Raw genomic sequence first — 18,048 nt, 5'->3', positions numbered from 1 at the left:
TGCACACTACTGAAGATGGAGTTGAAAGTTCATCCGATTCAGGGGCTCTCCCGGCCCGCTAGTTCCATGCCAAGCCTTTCGCATGACGTACCGGCTCGCGTGGCAGCACGCTACGATGCAAGCATTAAGCGAAGGAAGGACGGAGACGGAGCGAGCAGCAGCAGCAGCAGCAACAGCAAGAGCATAGCCTCGCAATGCGCCGTGCCGCCATGAACGCCCTCTGCATCTCCCAGCCATACCGACGAGCCCACCACCGCCAGCATCCTTCCTCACGCCCACTGCCGCCTTCGATGAATGCGCCTTGAGCTGCGTCGGCTAGAGACGGAGCCATCATACGAATATCCACGCCCACCATTGACCAGCGACACAGCATATATCGCACTGCCGTGAGAGCGGGGCACAGGACATTCTTCTAAGCCTTGGTGGCTTTCCTGGCAGCTGCTCATGGCTCGCAAGGCACGACAGCGTATCAGCTATGTCCTGCCTCTCGCCAACGCTGCGGGCGGCCACAGGCTAGGCGTCAACGGTCTCGCCGTCGATCAGACCAACTTACTGCTCTACTCTGGCGGCCGCGACGGTGTCATATGCGCCTGGGACGTCAACCTCGACCTCGAGAATGCGAAGCCACCTGCCCACGGTGCGAAGCTACCAGCCTCCCCCGCGACCACCTTTCGACAGCAAGTCCAGGCGCATACACACTGGATCAACGACATTGCGCTGGCTCAGTCCAATCAGGCGCTGATTTCTGCCTCTTCAGATATCACTGTCAAGCTTTGGCGACCCTCAGCAAGCGATGGCCTTCCCCCACAGACGCTGGGATTGCATAGCGACTATGTCAAGACTCTTGCTGTGCCGTATTCGACATGCGACTGGGTGGCCAGTGGTGGCCTCGATAGAAAGATCAAGGTGTGGGATCTGAGTGGTGCTGGGGAGAGATTGAGCATAGACATCGACGCTGATGAGGCTGCCAACATGTCTGCTAAAGAGAAGGGCAGTGTCTATGCGCTGGCAGCAACCAACTCGCTACTCGCTAGCGGAGGTCCTGAGAGTACAGTGAGAGTATGGGATTGCCGAACAGGGAAGCGCGTGACGAAACTGGTCGGACATACGGACAACATCAGAGACATACTGGTCAGCCAAGACGGATCCACGATCATGACTGCCAGCAGTGATCACACCGTGAAGGTGTGGAGCACAATAGCAGGTCGTTGCATGTTCACTTTGACCATGCACGATGCCAGCGTCTGGTCATTGGCGTCTTCTGATCCTGATCTGTCCATCTTCTACTCCAGTGACAAGAATGGCCTCATCGCGAAGACTGACACGCGGAACACCATCGAATTGGATGAAGGCTTGTCGGTAGCTGTCTGCCAGGAACACGAGGGCGTACACAAAGTCGTCACTGCCGGTGACAGCATTTGGACAGCGACCAGCAGACCAAGTATTAATCGATGGTTAGATGTCAACACTGACAACCTCGAGATTGAAGTTCCCGAGAACTACAACACTCACAGACTCAGCTCTGCTACTGCCAGGGCAAGATATCCCAGTCCGCCAAACCAGCGAGAAATGACGCCCAGTCCACCTCCACAGTTGGCTTCTGGCAAGCGAAAGATACCTTTGAAGCATGTTCTTCGATTGAGCAATACAGCTTATTTCCCAACGCCTTTGGTCGAGGCAGAGTCGAATTCTCCCAACGCGAGAAGGGCAACTCTCGATACGACAACTCCAGAAATTGCTGCGATGCAACCTGTCCGCAGCCACCCAGATTTCTCTGTCGAAGGGCAGAATGGGCTTATCAAGCATGTCATGCTCAACGATAGGAAACGAGTACTAACGCTAGATACCGCAGGCGAGGTGGTTATGTGGGATTTGCTCAAGTGTGTGCCGATCCGATCGTTCGGAAAGCGTCATTTGGAAGATGTCAAAGACGAGGTCACAACACCTGCAAGCGTGGCAAACTGGTGCACCGTCGATACGAGAACGGGGAGTGTGGCGGTAATACTGGAAGAGAATACTTGCTTCGACGCCGAGATGTATGCCGACGAACTGGATTTGGATGACGGCGTCGAGTTTCGAGAAGATCAGCGCATCAACCTTGGCAAGTGGGTGTTGAGGTACCTATTCAATAATTTAATATCGGAGGAGATCAAACGGGACAATGTCTTTCGAAGACAGTTGCTGAATACTCGGGAAGAGCAAAGGTTACAGCGAGACAACGCACCATCAAGCATACAAATACCCGAGTCACAGGCCAATGGGTGGCATCCTACCTCTTCAGCGACAGCCACAACACCAAGAGCCATCTCGAACGGGACTTCCAAAGTGCCGAATACCCCCGGGTTCAACATTGGCCTTGCCACGCCAGGAGGGACAGCATCGCCCGCGCTGACTAGAGCTCAGATCCCGACGACTGTAGACGAGGGCGCACCGTTAGAGCCAACGCTGTCCTCGCAATCGCACCGGCAATCTACCGATAAAACGGCAGACTACTTCTCGACATCAAGAGTACCCAGCGCAGAACTCACGACCCCTGCAGGCACTTCACAACCCGCAACAACGCCGAACGAAGGCCAGGAGCCGCCAACACCATTGAACGAGAATGCACCCAAAGATGGCACAACTCCCGGTAAGGAGGGGCTCTTTGGAAAGAAGTTCCGTATGAACATGTTCAGCGGCATGAAGAAGATGGGACGGACGCAGACAAATGATAAGCCGGCTATTGTGGAAGAGAAGGGAGAAAACGAAAGCGACTCTCGATCGAGTCGAACCAGCACCAGCCGAATTGTTGATGAGAACCTGCTTGGCACTGTTCAAAAGATTCGCTTTGCGTATGAGGACTCTCTTCAACAGCAGATCCAGAATCAGCAGGCGCACGAAAATGGGTTGCCCGTCCCCGCATCAACCATCGACATACCCACCGCCATCACCCCTTCGTTACCAGCCGACACACCTGTCTTGAAACCACCTCCGAACACAACCATCCTCATCCAAGAAGATCGACCAGAAGCTGGCGGCGTAGCAGATCTCTTCGAGGGGACCGTGGGCGCACTTGGAGAGATGACCGACATCGTCGAGAAAACCGCACCAATGTGGCTGGGCGAAGTACTGCTCCGGAATCAGCTTCCAGTGAAGGACATTGTTAAGATCAGTTTCATCCTGGAGCCGGGACAGGGCAGCGGCTTGCCCAGTATCGCCAGCGATGGGAACAACCGGTTGAATGCTAACCGCATGCTACGGGCGAGGAAGATCCTGGCGTATATTGCTGAGCGAATTGAACCCGCACCGAGCAAGGAAGAGGAGGAGAAGGGGAGGATGAAGCCGGAGGAGTATTTGGAGTTGTGGTGTCAGGGACAGGTGAGTGAAAACCATTATTCTGCTGTTATGATTGATTGTGTTACTGACTTTCCCAGGTCGTCCCACCAACTACGACCCTCATGTCCGTAAGAACGCATCTGTGGAGAGGCGGCGGAGACGTCATTCTGCACTACAAAGCCAACGGCAAGAAGGTCATCGCTCATGTTGCCGTGCCCGAGTCGTCAGGATACCCACCGACAACATCAAGCGAAGACGCCAGAGCTGGTGCAGTGTAGATACTCCTCGTTAATATCTATCCCTTCCAATTCACGAACAACAAAGACACCGTTGGTGCCAAAGACTGTGTTTTTCGGCCCCGTACGTATTCAGCAAGATCTTCAATTCTTATTGCTTTTAAGGTTAAGGTTTGCATGTACCTCGGGCCAGTCACAGTGGAGGAATATGTTTATTACCAGCCTCTTGCTTCTACAGGTGAGGGGACGTCACGCGTTTTCTGGCATTGGGCAGAGGACAGGCGTTTTTGTTGAAGTGAGGTGCTTTGCTCTGGTTATATAGCCTGACTCTCTGAGAGGTTGGCATTGAGGACGTTCGGGCTTTCGACTCCTCAGCCGGTGTTCTCTCGCCTCCAAGGACTGGATTATTGACAGATCTGCTGGACTTCTTGGACTCAACAACACCACCGCATCACCGACACATCCAAACGAACATCAACGATCCCAAGCAAACACAATGCCACCCCAAACAAGAACTCCCCTCCTCCCCACCCTCCTCCTCATAGCCGCCCCCCTCACCTGGCCGATCTTCGAATACTACTCAATCCAAGGCTTCGCGCACTCCCAACCAACCTACAACATCCTAATCGAGTCCCTCACGGACCTGGGAATCAACTACCGCCAAGTGCACGAGCTCAAACACTACAATGTCACCTCCCTCCGCCACGGCACCATCAACTTCCTCTTCCTGCTCGCCGGAACCCTCTTCGGACTCGCACAGCTGGGCCTCTTCTGGGGCAGTCGACATCGGGCCACGACGCAGGGTCTGGCGTTCGTGAGACGCCTCCGCACGGTGCTGACGCTCGTGTATGTCGCGGGCATGGTCCTCTTCGCGCAGGTCCACGGCGGCCCGCGCGAGCGCGTGTGGAAAATCGCCGGGTGGCATTGGATGGGGCTGGGTATGGCGGCCATCGCGGGGAATCTCAATTCCATCCTAGTGGCGGCGGTGCCGGCTCAAGTCCATGAGGTGGAGCGGAGTGTGGTTTATCGGGTGGGGAGTGGGGTTTTGGGGACGGCTGGGTTGTATAGTTTTTATCGCTGGGCTTTTACGTTGGGGGAGTGGAATTATTTGACGCAGTTGGGGTTGTGGGAACGGGGGTGTTTTTATCCGGTTTTGGCGTGGGAGGCTTTGGCGGGGGTTGCGTTTTTGGTGGGGAGGTTTGGGGGTGGTGATGGTGTGGCGAAGGGGAAGGGGAAGAGGGCTTGAGGGGGAGGACATGGCATGGTCGTCTTTGAATCTTGACGAGAGTGAGAGGTCCAGAGACTTGACGGGGTTTGAGAAAGGGGAGCATCTTGGAAATCGGTATGACTGGCCAATGGCTTTAGTTGCCAACAACACAGCACTTGCACAGAGTGTCGTTCGGGCTGTTCAGATCAGTTGAAAGCATCAGGTAGCAAAAAGGGGGTCAGTTAAAAGGGGCTCCAGTCACTTCTCTGATTGATCGTATTCATAGCGACACGTTGAAATGAGTTAACAATCCTTCTAAATGTATAGCAGCCTGATCCATGCAGCCGCGAAAACAACCTTTTCTGGGGTTCTGTAATGAGCTGCCGAGTCCCGTTCTCTCGGTACCCAGAGTGTGGTTGAAGCTCTTCTTTCTAGCCTGCCTGACGTTTGGAACCGTCGCCTTCCCGCTGCCTGTCCTCACTCACCTGGTCGGTGTCCGCGCGCATAACCATGTATCTCTCGTGCTGATCTTCCCATGAGACCCTACGCTTCGTGGATTGCGTGCAAGCATCAGGACCACGTTCTCGCTACGAATGGAAGCCCACAAGGCTGCCCCACGACACAACAAGCCCGTCTTGCCTGGATATCCCAGCCAATGCATGATCGGCTACCAGGTAGTCCGCATCCGAATGTATTGTGCACACCTCTTCGAGCCTCCTAGCAGAGTATAGCAGACATGGGAAGGACAGTAAATAGCAAAGGGGGGTAAAGCTCCCAAGACCATCAAAACACCTCGAGCGAACACATCTCGCCATATCCTTCGAATGGGCTGCCACGCCTCCAAACCCCACCGCCATCGAAGCAGAAAATACCCAACCTCGCACGCCAAATCCCACAACAGAAACTACTCCGAGACAATGACCATGATGGGCTCCTACTCCGAGCAACAACCCCAAGCCCTCTACAACGACTTCCCCTCCGCTTACTCGCACCGCCACGCCCTCCCGCACTCCCGCCTCGAGTACGAACTGGTCCAACGCGCCTTGGGCGACTGCACTAATGCCCGGGTGCTGGACCTCGCGGGCGGCAGCGGGGACCACGCACGTACAGCGATCGATGCCGGGGCACGACAGGTCGATCTCGTGGATGTGAGCATGGCGATGATGGAGATTGGGGAGGAGATCGAGGCGAAAGCCGATAGGGACGTCATTCGGTGGATCATGGGCGACGTCACGCTGCCGCTGCACGAGCAGGTCATCATCCCAGCCCTGCCGAAGGGTGGCTATGATGTGGTATTGGCGATCTGGCCCTTCCACCACGCGGGCACGCTAGAGGCGTACGAGGGGATATGGCGCAACATCGCGACGTACCTCAAGCCCGGCGGACAGGTCGTGGGGTGTCGACTCGCGAACCCTTGGAGTCTGTCGCTGCAGACGAGGAAGTACGGCGCGGCGGTGCGGTTGACGGAGCCGATCCCGGGGGGTGTCAAGTGCCATGTGGAGGTTGGTGGGGACGAGCCTTTTGCGTTTGAGGCGACGAGTTTGGAGGAGAGTCTAATGGGGCATAGGGATGTGCCGGAGATGGTGGGGATCGGGGAGGTGCAGATTTTGAGGGCGAGGGAGACGAAGACGGTGAGGGAGAATGTGGTGTTTTGGGGGGATTTTGTGGATGATCCGTATTTTGTGGTGTTTACGGGGAGGAAGATGGGGGGTTGAGGGGGGTTGTCTGGGTGCTGGGATTGTATTAGTATGATTTGCTTGTCTGTGTTTATAGTTGTTTCCTTGGAGTTGCTGCCTGTGCATCCAGGTCTTACTGTCTCTATGCAAGTTCGTGCCCTCCGGCATTTCAATCCTCTGACGTCTCAGACTTCTCCCACCAGAAGTTGCACTCTGCCTTGGCCCACTCATCATCAACGAACTGAGCTGCCACACCCTTGTTGCTGCCACCCGCAGCTTCATCATTACCCAGGCCAAACACCATCGTCTTTCTCTCTGCGCCGAACTTGCTCCAGGTTGGACGTGTCACGGCTTTTCGAGTTCGGCCTTTGAGTCCGTTCGGATCACCAGTGACAACAAAGCTAGTAACGTACGAATTGAAGTATCTCGCAATCTCATCGTGGGTCGGAGACACATTTCGCACCAAAGGTGACATCGTCTCATACCAGATCTGGTCGCCGTGGTTTGCGCCGCCGATGACTGTCTTGTTGGTTGCCCAGTGGTACAGATAGACAGGAGATTCTTGACCATCGCTCGCGAAGTTGGCGGTCTGGCGGACAGGGCAAACATACGCATAGTGGCCATATGCAGCCTCGACCCGCTTGTATTGTTCGCCGATGCCAAGTGCAGAGAGGTTGCGGCCATCGACGTAAGGAGATGCAGAATTCTTTGCTGGATCAGGGTAGAGCTCATTCAGTTTCTTGAGATCTGCCTTGTGAAGCTGTGGCAGGAGGGTCGAGAAGAAATCCGTGAACTCGCTGGAGCTCTTAATCTGCTTCGGGACATACATCGTGCCCTCGTTGTGGTTGAAGCCAGTTATGATTGGGACCTTGTGCCACTTGCCAGACTTCCAGGCATCCAGGGGTCGGCGAGAGATGATGTCGTCGTCTAGAACAGGCTGCCAGGCCCATCGCACGGAAGGGTTGTACTCGTCGAATACTTTGGTCTGAGCAGCTGTGACGGTCTCGGAAGAAGCCTCGCGCAGGCATGATAAGATCTCAGATTCTGGCTTTCCAGCGCATCCAACCTCTGCTACGAACTTGTCGAACTGGACCTTATGCAGCTTCGACTCCGGTGGGTGTACAGCCCGGGATGAAGCGCCGCCAGACTCGATGACTGCCTTGTGGAACAAAGTGCGCTCCTCGTTGACATCCATGATGTGGTGACCGATCGAGTGAGCACCCGCGCTGAGACCAGCAATCGTGACATCGTTGGGATCACCACCGAATGCCTCGATGTTCTGCTGGACCCATTCGAGCACCAGCTTCTGGTCGTGAAGGCCAAGATTGAGGAGGCCCTCCTTGGCAGTCAACTCACTGTTCAAGAAGCCCAGCGCTCCAATGCGATAGTTGAAGGAAACCGCAACGAAAGGCTCCTCCGACCAGGAAAGCATGGATGCCGTGTCGTGCATAGCCGCGAATCCGCGGTTGAAGGCGCCGCCATGGATATAGACTAGAACCGGGTGCTTCGTCCGGTGTGAGAAGCTGCCTCGCCATCTGAAGACATTGAGTGTGAGGCAGTCTTCACTCGACTCGAGCCATGGTGTTCCGGGAATTCTCAGCAGTTGCTTGCCAGGGCATCTGCAACCCCGCGTCGTCAACATTGAACTTCAACTTGCAAATCCTCAACCTTCTCCACTCACCTCAACGAATATTCATTCGCTTGGAATGTATCGTTGCTGTCCGGTACCGGTACAGCTCTCGCAAATCGTCGCTCTCCAGTCGGTGGCAAGGCATATGGGACTCCAAGGAAGGCCTCGACCGGAACCGGATGGTTTGCTTCGTCCAGCAACTTTCCAACCAAAGTGCCTTGCTTCAGCGTGACTTTGGGAGCAGACTCCGCCCAATTTTCGAGGGTAAAAAATGCCTGGACAGATTCCCTTGCCTGAGGTACGAAGTTGTACAATGCCAGGAATGCGAGAAGGGGGGCCAAGAGGAAAGCCGAGCGGGAGACATGGCGTTTTGGCGTCGCCGGTGGCAGAAATCCTTCAAACTTGTTGTCCATCCTTGCAACAACAACCAGGCTCCTTGTTGATAACAAGAAACGTGAAGGGATGTCGTATCTAGAAATCTTGGAATCTTCGCACGATTTGTACGGCGAATCTGTGAAAAGTCTCTCGTTGGCTCCCTCGGCTGATTGGACGGCAGAACTGGATCGTTCGCTCGCTCCGTCGCTCTCGTCTTTTTCCTTTTCGCTCGCCCACAAAATACCCCAGTCTGAACTAGCCAATATCCCGAGAACGACGAGTCAACCACGGCAGATGGACTGGGGTCACCACGGCCAGCTTGAAGATAGGCGTGTCGCCGGCCAAAGTCCCAAGACATTGACATTGCTTCGGCCAAACAATCACGTACTGATAATTGGTGACGGTTGAGGAATACTAAGAGTGTCGGATAGATAAAGATGGCGGATAAGTACCTTGTTCGACTTGATAAAGGTCCAGGTTGGCCTTTGGAAGTTCCAACAACTCGAACATTTTTGCCATCATGGAGGTCCAACGAACGATGTCTAACGACGTGGAGAAGATGAACGAGAAGAAGTCTGCCGACATGACCGTGGCGGATCCAATGGATTTGAAAGAAGGAGAGATCAAGGAACTGGACCAAGCCGAGATTTTCCTGCGACAACACAACATCACCCACGATGACATGCAGGCGATGCTGGCCGATACTGAAAGCATGAAGAAGTTGGTGCGAAGGGTCGACCTCCTTCTCATGCCACTGCTGTGCGGCACGTACATGTTGCAGTACCTCGACAAGCAAAGTCTGTCATATGCGGCCGTCTTCGATCTTTTCCCATCGACGGGCACGAACTCAAACGAGTATTCCTGGCTCGTGTCGCTGTTCTACTTTGGATACCTCGTCGCAGAATGGCCGGCCTCCTACCTCGCTCAGAAACTGCCAACGGGCACTGTGGTGTCGGTCGCTATCATCGTTTGGGGCGCTATCCTGATGCTCACAGCGGCATGCTCAAACTTCACTGGCCTCGCCGTTTGTAGATTTCTCCTCGGCTGCTTCGAGAGCATGATCACACCAGTCTTCATGATGATTGTAGGGCAGTGGTATCAGCGCAAGGAACAATCCGTACGAGCAGGAGCTTTCTACTGCTTCAATGGTGTCGGTGCATCTGTGGGCGGCATCCTCTTCTACGGCGTCGGGCAGGCGAAGGGCTTCGAGATCTGGAGAGCGATCTTCATCCTGGCTGGTGGTTGCACGGTCTGCTGGGGCATCCTTCTGCTGTTCTTTCTTCCCAACAGCATCATGGCGGCGAAGAGATTCACCCCACAGGAGAAAGCCATGCTCATTGCTCGCTCGCAGCAGAATCAGACGGGAATCTTCAACCCGACGATCAAGATGTCCCAAGTCAAGGAAGCTTTGACGGATGCTCAAGTGTGGTTGCTGTTCTTGTTCGTGCTGCTGAATGAGACAGTCAATGGAGGGTTGGCCAATTTCTCCAAGCTCATCATCAAGGGGCTCACAGGTGGCAATTCTTTGCTGACAACAGTAAGTCCACAACCCTCATGTCCATTACTACAACACCTACTGACCTTCGTCCAGGCTTACGGAATCCCCACGGGAGCATGGCAAGTCTTCTTCGTCTTCAGCGGCCCATGGCTAGCAGGCAAGCTCAACAACTGCCGAACCTACATCATGCCGCTCTACCTCGTCCCAACCCTACTCGCAACATCCCTGCTCTGGAAGCTACCACACACCGAGGAGAACAGCAAAGGCCTGCTCATCTGCTGCTACATCGCGGGCTCCTTCGTAGCCAGTCTGGTCATCGCCCTGCAGCTCCCAGCCAACAACGTCGCGGGCTACACCAAACGTGTTACCTCGACAGCCTTTGTCTTCCTCGCCTACTGCGCAGGAAATATCATTGGCCCGCATGCGTTCTTGGAGAGGGAGGCGCCGACGTACACGACCGGCTGTGCGGTCTCTCTCGCCTGCGTCGCCGGCCAGGTCGTCGTATCATTTGCCTTGCGGGCTCTGCTCGTCGCCAGGAACAAGAAGCGGGATGCGCTGTATGGTCCTCCTCAGCCGGCTACTGGGGAGATTGAGGATCGGACTGATTTTGAGAATCCGAATTTCCGGTATTCGTATTAGATAGAGAGGGTGTTCGAGGATGTTTTATGAAGTGAATGAATGATCTAGCCGGTCAAATTGTCGTCAAATTTTGATGACTTGTCAATCAAATCTCTCAATCTGTGGTTGCAATGGCCGGCGAATTGCGGAGAATCTGGCGCGAACGTGGCATCTTCAATCTCGGCGGCGACTCTGCCATTTTCATCCGCCGACTCTTGCGTCTAGAGATCTGAATGTCGTTGTCGCTGCCATGTGGGTCTCTGATCCTCGTCCGCCTACCGTCGGTTTCACCCATCTCGAATCCTGCAAGCTTCCTCACGACATCACCACGTAAACCTCATCAAACAACAATGACAACTCACCAATGACCAGCCCTCGTCAGAAGTAATTTCTTACCACCCTTCATCGAAGCCATCATGCTCCAGTCCATAGTCACTTTCACCGATACCACCCCCGGTCTCGAAAAATCCCTCCGCCTCTTCCAATCCCTCTGCACCATTCTTGTCGGCCTGTCCACCACGCCGGAGGATCTCGCGCTGTGGGTTAAGCTGAGGGCGCAGTTTGCTTTGGGTATGTCTCCAAATCCCGTTGTCTCTCACTTTTGAGATGGAGTAGGGATGGACTGGAGGTGAAGATTGATGTTAATGTTAATGTTGTGCGTAAGCAGGAAGGAGATACTTCCGCCTCCTAAAATGGCATCCTTGCTGGAGTAACGCCTTGGCCGCCTTCCACAGCACCCAACAACAAAGCACGCCTTCGAGGACGGCGGTCGAGGTTACCAAGTGGTCATTCCTTGGACTCTATTTCTTCCTGGAGATGTTTACGATAGTAAGTCAAACCACCCTCAAAACGCCAAATAGAGCGTGGGGAGAAAAGGAGGACATGAGTGTGAGATTATTGGCTGATGTGTGTTGTTGGTGATGACAGAGCAATGCATTGCGTGTTACGACTTTCGAATGGGGCCCGAAGGTGCAGATGGAGGCGAATCGGTGTTGGTTCTTTGCGTTGGTTTCTTCGATCCTGGTCTCGATATACGACTTCATGCTACACAAAGCACCCGTGTCTGAGAAGGCTGCGGACGATGCTGATAAGGACGAGAAAACGAACGGACATGTCAAGGTGAAGGACTCGAAGGCAGCAGGGGCCAAGGAGAAGTCCTCCAAGCCCTCAAGCCCGGGTCTGGCCAAGGTCTATCAGCAACTGGTTATTGATAGCTGCGATATCTTCATCCCTGGCGCGGCGGTGAATTGGATTCCTGTTGGACCGCTCGTGGTTGGCATAGCGAGTACAATTTCGACGACAGTTGCTGGCTATCAGATTTGGATACGAGTACAACAGCAGCAGAAGGCGAAAGAGGGATAAATTTGCCTTAGTGGCAGGCTGATTAGAGCCATAGATATAGAAACCCCAAATTAAGACATGCCCAGCACCATCCCCATACGATGTTCGCCAGCCTCATTCAAGTATAAGCAAACGGCGCCAACTCGTACTTAAAAAACGTCTCGGCACAATGCCCAAACACCATCTTCCCATTCGTCCTCTTCTGCAAACTCTTAATCATCTGATCACTCGCCACCCAATCATCATGGTCCCTCGCCAACCACCCCTGCGGAACGCCACTCTCCCAGTTCTCCACCACGTGATACTGATCCGTGGTGAAGATCCACGTCCCGCTCTGCCTCAAATTCACCTGCATGATCGCCAACCCGGGTGTGTGGCCCGGCGAGTGCCGCAGATTGATTCCCGGTGCGATTTCGAGGAAAGGTCCGAACCACGCGCGGAAGTTGAGGGTGAAGTCGAGGTCTTTGGGGAGGTAGACGCCAATGTCTGTCTTCGTCGCAACGCTGAAAAAGGCGTGTTTGAGCTCCTTTTCGTGGATCCAGATCGGTACATCCGTCCCTCTGAAATTCTCCAACCCGCCCGCGTGGTCCAGGTGCATGTGGCCCATGATGACGGCTTTGACGTCTTTGATATCATGCCCGGTCTTCTTGATCTGCGCGGGGAGTTCTTGGTCCGGCGTGTATTCGACTCGGGCGAAGATGTCGTTCAAGGGGGCACCCCAGACTTCCGGGTAGTTGTCGCCGCCGCCTGTTTCGAAGAGGATCAGGCCTTCGGTTGGATGTTCGATTAGCACGGAGATGATGACGCCTTTGCGGCGGGTGGCGATGTTCTTCGGGTTGGAGGCCGTGGTTGTGCCGCCGCCGCGCATGAACCAGCCTTCGTCTGCCTCGATGTTGCCGCAGTGGAGCAGCTGGAAGAGGTGCGTGAGTTTGGAGCAGTATTGGATTTTGATGAATGTGACTGACCCATAGTTTCGTCCCCTATCAAGATGATCAGTCTTGTGCTTACTCGTCGGCAGGGCATATGAGATCAACTCACCTCCGGCGCCTTATTCACCAAATCCAACCCAAACGTAGTCTCAGTAGCCATCTCGAAACAATCTCTGACTTGTCAAAAGATAAGAATATCTTGATGAAGATGTCCAGACAGATTGACGCAGCTGAGAGCTCTCTTTATAAGTAATATGTTGAGCCCTCCCACCTGCGATGCGATTAGAAATCCTGCTGAGTGTGCTAATTTTCTGCGCATTCCCCTCCACCGTCATGCAAAGCTGCATCCCCCCGGCAAAGGTGGAGTAGCTCCAAAGGTTGGGGATATCCTTGATGAGCGCCATGTCTTATTCAGCCATTGGCATTTTCTTGTCTTCTTTCAGATGTTTTTGGGCCAATTGCTCTGATACGAGTGCGAGAACTGCAAGCACGTTCGTCGTGTGGACGGAGTCGGGACTGATGGAACCCGACTGGATTGAGTTGGCATGATACATGCGTCGAAGCTGTTCAGACGCATCGGGGCCGTGGTGATGCAGTTGCTGTCGAGCAAGTTATGAGAGAAGCAAATTTGAACAGAGCAAGGCATATCTCTGACCATTAAGGTTGCGCGGCGTGTAGCCTTTCTCGTGCCTTGATATCGGTCTGCCCTACCAAGGGTTGATTTATTTCATTGCCCATTCGCTCGATTCCCCGTGACTTTCAGCAACAGAGTCATGGCAATGCTCGCGGAAATACTGGCAAACAGAATGCCGATCATGACCCAGTTGCTGCCGACATACACTGGATGCCTCTTCGCATCCTCTGGCCAACCAGAGAAGAGGGCGTAGTTCGTTACCACACTTCCCAGGTTCCCCAAACCAGAGACAAGCGCAGACGCTGCTGCGACACCGATCTCTCCGTGACGAGGCTGGAAAATTTCGGCGGTCCAGGTCATCGTGATGGGAACGGTAGGGCCTAGTCCAAAGCCCACGATCAGAAGTCCGACGTAACGTCCCCACTTTGCTGAGCTCGAATCTCCTGCGTATGTCGAAATGAGCAGGCCGGTGATTTGGAGGAGGGTCGGGATGCTGAAGAAGAGAGCTCGTTGTTTGTGGAAGTAGTCACTGATGGGCGTGACAGTGACAATTCCGATCAAATCACAGATCCAGATAGGTGCGTAGAGTAGACTCAGCTCGACACCGCTGAACGATGGGTTGATGGCTTTGAGAATGACGGTCCCGTAGCTTTGAACACCGTTGCCGACGCCCACCACGCCAAAGTACATGATCAGGAGTGGCCAGAATCTCCAGTCCAGAAGGACTCTGCCAAGGTCGCGAATGGTCCAGTTCGTGTTGTGGTATGCTGACTTCAGGTCACGATAGTGCAGGATGGCATCCTCGCCGTTCAATGCAGGCTTCGGCGCTGGAAGGAATCGATTCCACCAGCCAATCCTCCTCTCCTCTCCTGGAGCGAGAGGTCGATCTGGCAACCACCAGATCAACACAAAGCCCAGAACCAGCGTCACCAACCCCCAAATCAGGAACATCCACTGAAAGCCCACCAGCCCATCAATCCCATCCATCTCCTGAAAACCCGCACTCACAAGCCCAACCACAGCCGCCGAGACCTGCGAAGCAGTAAAATACCACCCGACCCTCTTCGCCATCCGTCTGGGCGGATAGAACAGCGTCAAAAACAACGACATCCCAGGCCACATCCCCGCCTCCACCGCACCGAGCAACAGCCTCAACACATAATACCCAGCCGCATTTTTCATCGCCACCATCGCCGTCCCAATCACACCCACACTAATCACAATCCTCGCCAGCCAGACGGATGGCGAGAGTTTACTCATAGCCAGATTGGAAGGCACCTCAAGCACAACATAAGTCACATAAAAAAGCGCCAGACCCGTCGAAACCTGGTGCGCAGAGATCCCCAGGTACGATTCTAGATCATGTCCGGAGGATGTGTTCATCGTCTGCGCGAGGCCGACGTTTGAGCGCACCGCCGAGCAGAGGAAGTAGAGGAGCCAGAAGGGAGGAATGATGCGAAGGTCCAGTTTTCGATAGACCTTGCGCATTCGCTGGGGATCGGGGATGTCATCGTCGTTGAAGACGTTTTCGGGGTCTTCTCGTGCGTGGCTTTCTTTTTGCCATGATGGCTGGATCTCGTTGTCGGCAGATTTTTGGAGAGTGTCATGTTCGTGCCTTACGCCCATGATGGTGTTATGGGACGTCGAGGTGATGGAGTAGAGATGCGCTGGTATAAGAGTGAAGCATGATAGACATCAATGGCGATGGCACGATTTTTCTTCGCTCAACGGAATCCGTGACCCATCGCAACAGCTCAAGCTCTTGCTTTAATCAAAAATTTGACGAAGGTTTGATGGACTTCGGCCCGGCTTGGGAGCCGATGTCGGCAGGCATTACTTGAGGCCTAAGGCAGAAAAATAGGAGAAGACATATACTTCCTAATGATAAGACGCACTCACTACCGAAATCACTGTCTTTCATGCTTCGCACGCAACCTCTCAACAGGCGCATCGACCCTGTAGTTCATGACTTTGCTCAGGTCTCCCAGAAAGAAGCAAGCAATGACAGCGACGGCCCCAAAAGGAGCTGCAATGATGTACACCACGCGAATCGAACCCGCCATTGCTTGTTTCAAAGCTGCTGTTCCGGCGCTGATGATCGCGGGAGTGACACCTGGAATCGAGGACAAGGCTGTCTGATTGTGCGCTGAAAGCCCGGCTACGAAGGGCATCAGTGAACTGCTCGGTAGTCCGGCTCCAAGTGCTGCGGGAGCAACATCTTGAGGCACGAATCTTGCGGCTCGATCGCTGTAGGCTGCAAAATAGCTCGCTGTGAAGATGGTCGCTGCTACTGCTCGGGCAGATGTTGTGACTGCAGTTGCAGTGGCGATCAGATGGTGAGGCACAGCGAGCTGCACTGCTGCTACGATCAAGACCAATGGAGATCCGAAGCCAATGCCAGCGAGTCCGTCGAACACAATTGCACTGGTCGAGTCACTTGGTTGGACTGTGGCCAAGCCCACGGCTCCTGCTGTCAGGAGCAGGAAGCCCACTGCCAGTGGTGCACGAAGAGATCGAAGTCGTGTACTCCAGTACCCGTAGAGCCCCGTGACGAAAAGGTTTGCGACCCAAAATGGCTGCGCTCGAGCAACTTGGAGGAATGGATCCGTCTCGAAGAGGTTCACAGTACTGCGTGAAAGTCAGCAGATGAAGAATCAACAAGTCGGGTCATTGAACTCACAGGATCGGGTAGAAGATGACAACGGCGAATAGCAAAATCCCCTCGATGAAGATGAGCATGACACAGAGGGCAAATGCTCGGCCATGCCCTTCCTCGTTGCGGAAGAGCTCGTGGTGGAGAATCCCTGTTGCTGTACCCTTCCACTCGTAGAGTCCGAATCCAACGAGAAGTGCGATCCCAATAATGAGAGTCGCCAGAACTCGTGCATTGCTCCAAGGATACTGCTCTCCGCCCAAGTTCATTCCCGTCAGGAACAAGGCCAACCCAGTAGTCAGCAAAGAGAATCCAATAAGATCGAGCTGTCCGATCTTCTGCCACAAGCTCAAGTGGTCATATCTCGTGTGTCTCTTCGGAGGTCTGTAACCAAACAACAATCCCAGCGCAGTCAATCCCCAAAGCGCAAACTGTACCCAGTAGAAATCTCGCCAGCCATTGACCAGATCCGAGCGCGTGAGTGCTCCAATAATAAGCGGTCCAGAAATCGCTCCTATTGAAGCAGCAATATTCATCACACCTTGGACTGCCGGTCTCCATTTCCGAGGGAGGATCTCGCTGGGCACGCAGTATGCCAGAGGCACTGCAGCGAAGCCGAAACCTATGAGGGTTTGCGCGGCGATTAGTCTGGCGATCGACTGAGCGCCTGGAGCGATGGCGCAGCCGATGAAGGAGATAGTGCAGGTGGAGACCAAGATGATCTTTCTCGCTTGGAAGGTGTCGGATGCAGAAGCGATTATTGGTCCTAAAACGGCTTGCACAAGTGACAGAGAGTTGGTTATCCAGGTCTGTCTCTCGCTAGCATCGAGACTTGCGCCTATATAGGACAGCTGTCGATTTTGGTGTCAGGTATATGGCTTTTTCGACTGCGGGCAGCTGGACTCACCACTGCTGGAGGGCCTTGCAATGCGAAGACCTGAACCAAGTTGAGGAGGAACATGGCCATGCACGCAACGATAGTCCGGGCGTGTAACTCAGGCTCCTCTTCAGCATTGTCGTAGACGAGATTGTCTTGGGAGTTGTCAACGTTCTCATCATATTTGGCATCGGCGGTGTCTTTCGCGATGCTCGCTGGGACGTCTTGAGCCTTTTCGTCCATGGTGGCAGACATGATGAATCTCCAAGACTGTAGCCTCACACAGCAAATGAGAGGCTTTTGGAGATTTCAGACTGCCGGATCGTGCTGGAACATGATACCGCGAACTTCATGTCAAAGACGGAGGGGCGCGGTGGCTTGCAGCACGACCTTGTAGCTCCAACCTCTGAATAGGAAAGTGATCAGCTTCATCAAATCGGAACACGGTTGCGGCGCTAAAGGAGAAGTAGGGAAATGGCGGTGGCCTGTTTAGACAATCTTCTTTTGCTGTTTACTTAATGTCCAAAAATAGAATATATATAAGAGGATAGTAGGTACAGTAGCTAGAGACTTTCTTATCTATTTTTAAATAGATTTAATAGTAAGTATAGTAATAGAAAGATAAGATATTTATAATTTTAAAAAGACTTTCTAAAGAACTTTTTATAGTTAGAACGTTATACTACTACCTTCCTCCTCTACGGCTAATAACTACTTCGCTTTCTTATATCTTATATAGCCTCTACTACTTACTTCCTTTTTTTTATAAGAAGTAGTATCTCTTAAATATTAATATTAGGATCGGTTCGTTAATCCTAGAATCTTACTTAGTACGGGTACTAAGCTTAAGTCCTTAGTTAGAGCTCGTTAAAGGGAGAGAGTCGGTAGACTACTAAGATAATCTTAAAATAGAGGTTTAGGTATAATCGTAAACTAAATAGTAAAATTAAATAGTAAGTTAAACGCTATTATATAAACTATAATATCGTTCCTATATAATAAAAAAGAAGCGTATTACTCTACGCTCTACGAGGTAAGAGAGAGAGTACTCTATCGCTC

General features: G+C 53.3%; 9 protein-coding genes across 9 annotated transcripts; 5 read left to right on the top strand and 4 right to left on the bottom strand.

The window, feature by feature from the left end:
• Positions 1-444: 444 nt before the first annotated feature.
• On the top strand, positions 445-3,593 carry M409DRAFT_68922 (uncharacterized protein; the record flags this gene model as incomplete). Its single annotated transcript, XM_033818048.1, has 2 exons — positions 445-3,357; positions 3,414-3,593. The coding sequence occupies 2 exons, from the start codon at positions 445-447 to the stop codon at positions 3,591-3,593; spliced, it is 3,093 nt and encodes a 1,030-aa protein (XP_033663492.1).
• A 454-nt stretch (positions 3,594-4,047) lies between these two features.
• On the top strand, positions 4,048-4,797 carry M409DRAFT_68921 (uncharacterized protein; the record flags this gene model as incomplete). The annotated part of the gene is made up of 1 exon (XM_033818047.1): positions 4,048-4,797. The coding sequence occupies one exon, from the start codon at positions 4,048-4,050 to the stop codon at positions 4,795-4,797; it is 750 nt and encodes a 249-aa protein (XP_033663491.1).
• Positions 4,798-5,675: 878 nt separating this feature from the next.
• Positions 5,676-6,473, top strand: M409DRAFT_26843 (uncharacterized protein; the record flags this gene model as incomplete). Its single annotated transcript, XM_033808299.1, has 1 exon — positions 5,676-6,473. One exon carries the CDS (start codon positions 5,676-5,678, stop codon positions 6,471-6,473), a length of 798 nt encoding a protein of 265 aa, XP_033663490.1.
• Positions 6,474-6,603: 130 nt separating this feature from the next.
• On the bottom strand, positions 6,604-8,477 carry M409DRAFT_26842 (uncharacterized protein; the record flags this gene model as incomplete). Its single annotated transcript, XM_033808298.1, has 2 exons — positions 6,604-8,053; positions 8,116-8,477. The coding sequence occupies 2 exons, from the start codon at positions 8,475-8,477 to the stop codon at positions 6,604-6,606; spliced, it is 1,812 nt and encodes a 603-aa protein (XP_033663489.1).
• Positions 8,478-8,998: 521 nt separating this feature from the next.
• M409DRAFT_68918 (uncharacterized protein) lies at positions 8,999-10,576 on the top strand (the record flags this gene model as incomplete). The annotated part of the gene is made up of 2 exons (XM_033818046.1): positions 8,999-9,976; positions 10,031-10,576. 2 exons carry the CDS (start codon positions 8,999-9,001, stop codon positions 10,574-10,576), a joined length of 1,524 nt encoding a protein of 507 aa, XP_033663488.1.
• Positions 10,577-10,971: 395 nt separating this feature from the next.
• Positions 10,972-11,917, top strand: M409DRAFT_68917 (uncharacterized protein; the record flags this gene model as incomplete). Its single annotated transcript, XM_033818045.1, has 3 exons — positions 10,972-11,125; positions 11,223-11,383; positions 11,483-11,917. The coding sequence occupies 3 exons, from the start codon at positions 10,972-10,974 to the stop codon at positions 11,915-11,917; spliced, it is 750 nt and encodes a 249-aa protein (XP_033663487.1).
• Positions 11,918-12,014: 97 nt separating this feature from the next.
• On the bottom strand, positions 12,015-12,985 carry M409DRAFT_26839 (uncharacterized protein; the record flags this gene model as incomplete). Its single annotated transcript, XM_033808297.1, has 3 exons — positions 12,015-12,806; positions 12,862-12,876; positions 12,935-12,985. 3 exons carry the CDS (start codon positions 12,983-12,985, stop codon positions 12,015-12,017), a joined length of 858 nt encoding a protein of 285 aa, XP_033663486.1.
• A 567-nt stretch (positions 12,986-13,552) lies between these two features.
• On the bottom strand, positions 13,553-14,947 carry M409DRAFT_68915 (uncharacterized protein; the record flags this gene model as incomplete). Its single annotated transcript, XM_033818044.1, has 1 exon — positions 13,553-14,947. The coding sequence occupies one exon, from the start codon at positions 14,945-14,947 to the stop codon at positions 13,553-13,555; it is 1,395 nt and encodes a 464-aa protein (XP_033663485.1).
• A 419-nt stretch (positions 14,948-15,366) lies between these two features.
• M409DRAFT_58019 (uncharacterized protein) lies at positions 15,367-17,244 on the bottom strand (the record flags this gene model as incomplete). The annotated part of the gene is made up of 3 exons (XM_033813797.1): positions 15,367-16,087; positions 16,140-16,963; positions 17,020-17,244. The coding sequence occupies 3 exons, from the start codon at positions 17,242-17,244 to the stop codon at positions 15,367-15,369; spliced, it is 1,770 nt and encodes a 589-aa protein (XP_033663484.1).
• Between the last annotated feature and the right edge of the window lie 804 nt (positions 17,245-18,048).

The sequence above is a fragment of the Zasmidium cellare genome (genome assembly GCF_010093935.1).
Source record: "Zasmidium cellare ATCC 36951 unplaced genomic scaffold M409scaffold_34, whole genome shotgun sequence".
Lineage (NCBI taxonomy): Eukaryota > Fungi > Ascomycota > Dothideomycetes > Mycosphaerellales > Mycosphaerellaceae > Zasmidium > Zasmidium cellare.
This window is presented reverse-complemented; position numbering and strand designations above follow the sequence as displayed.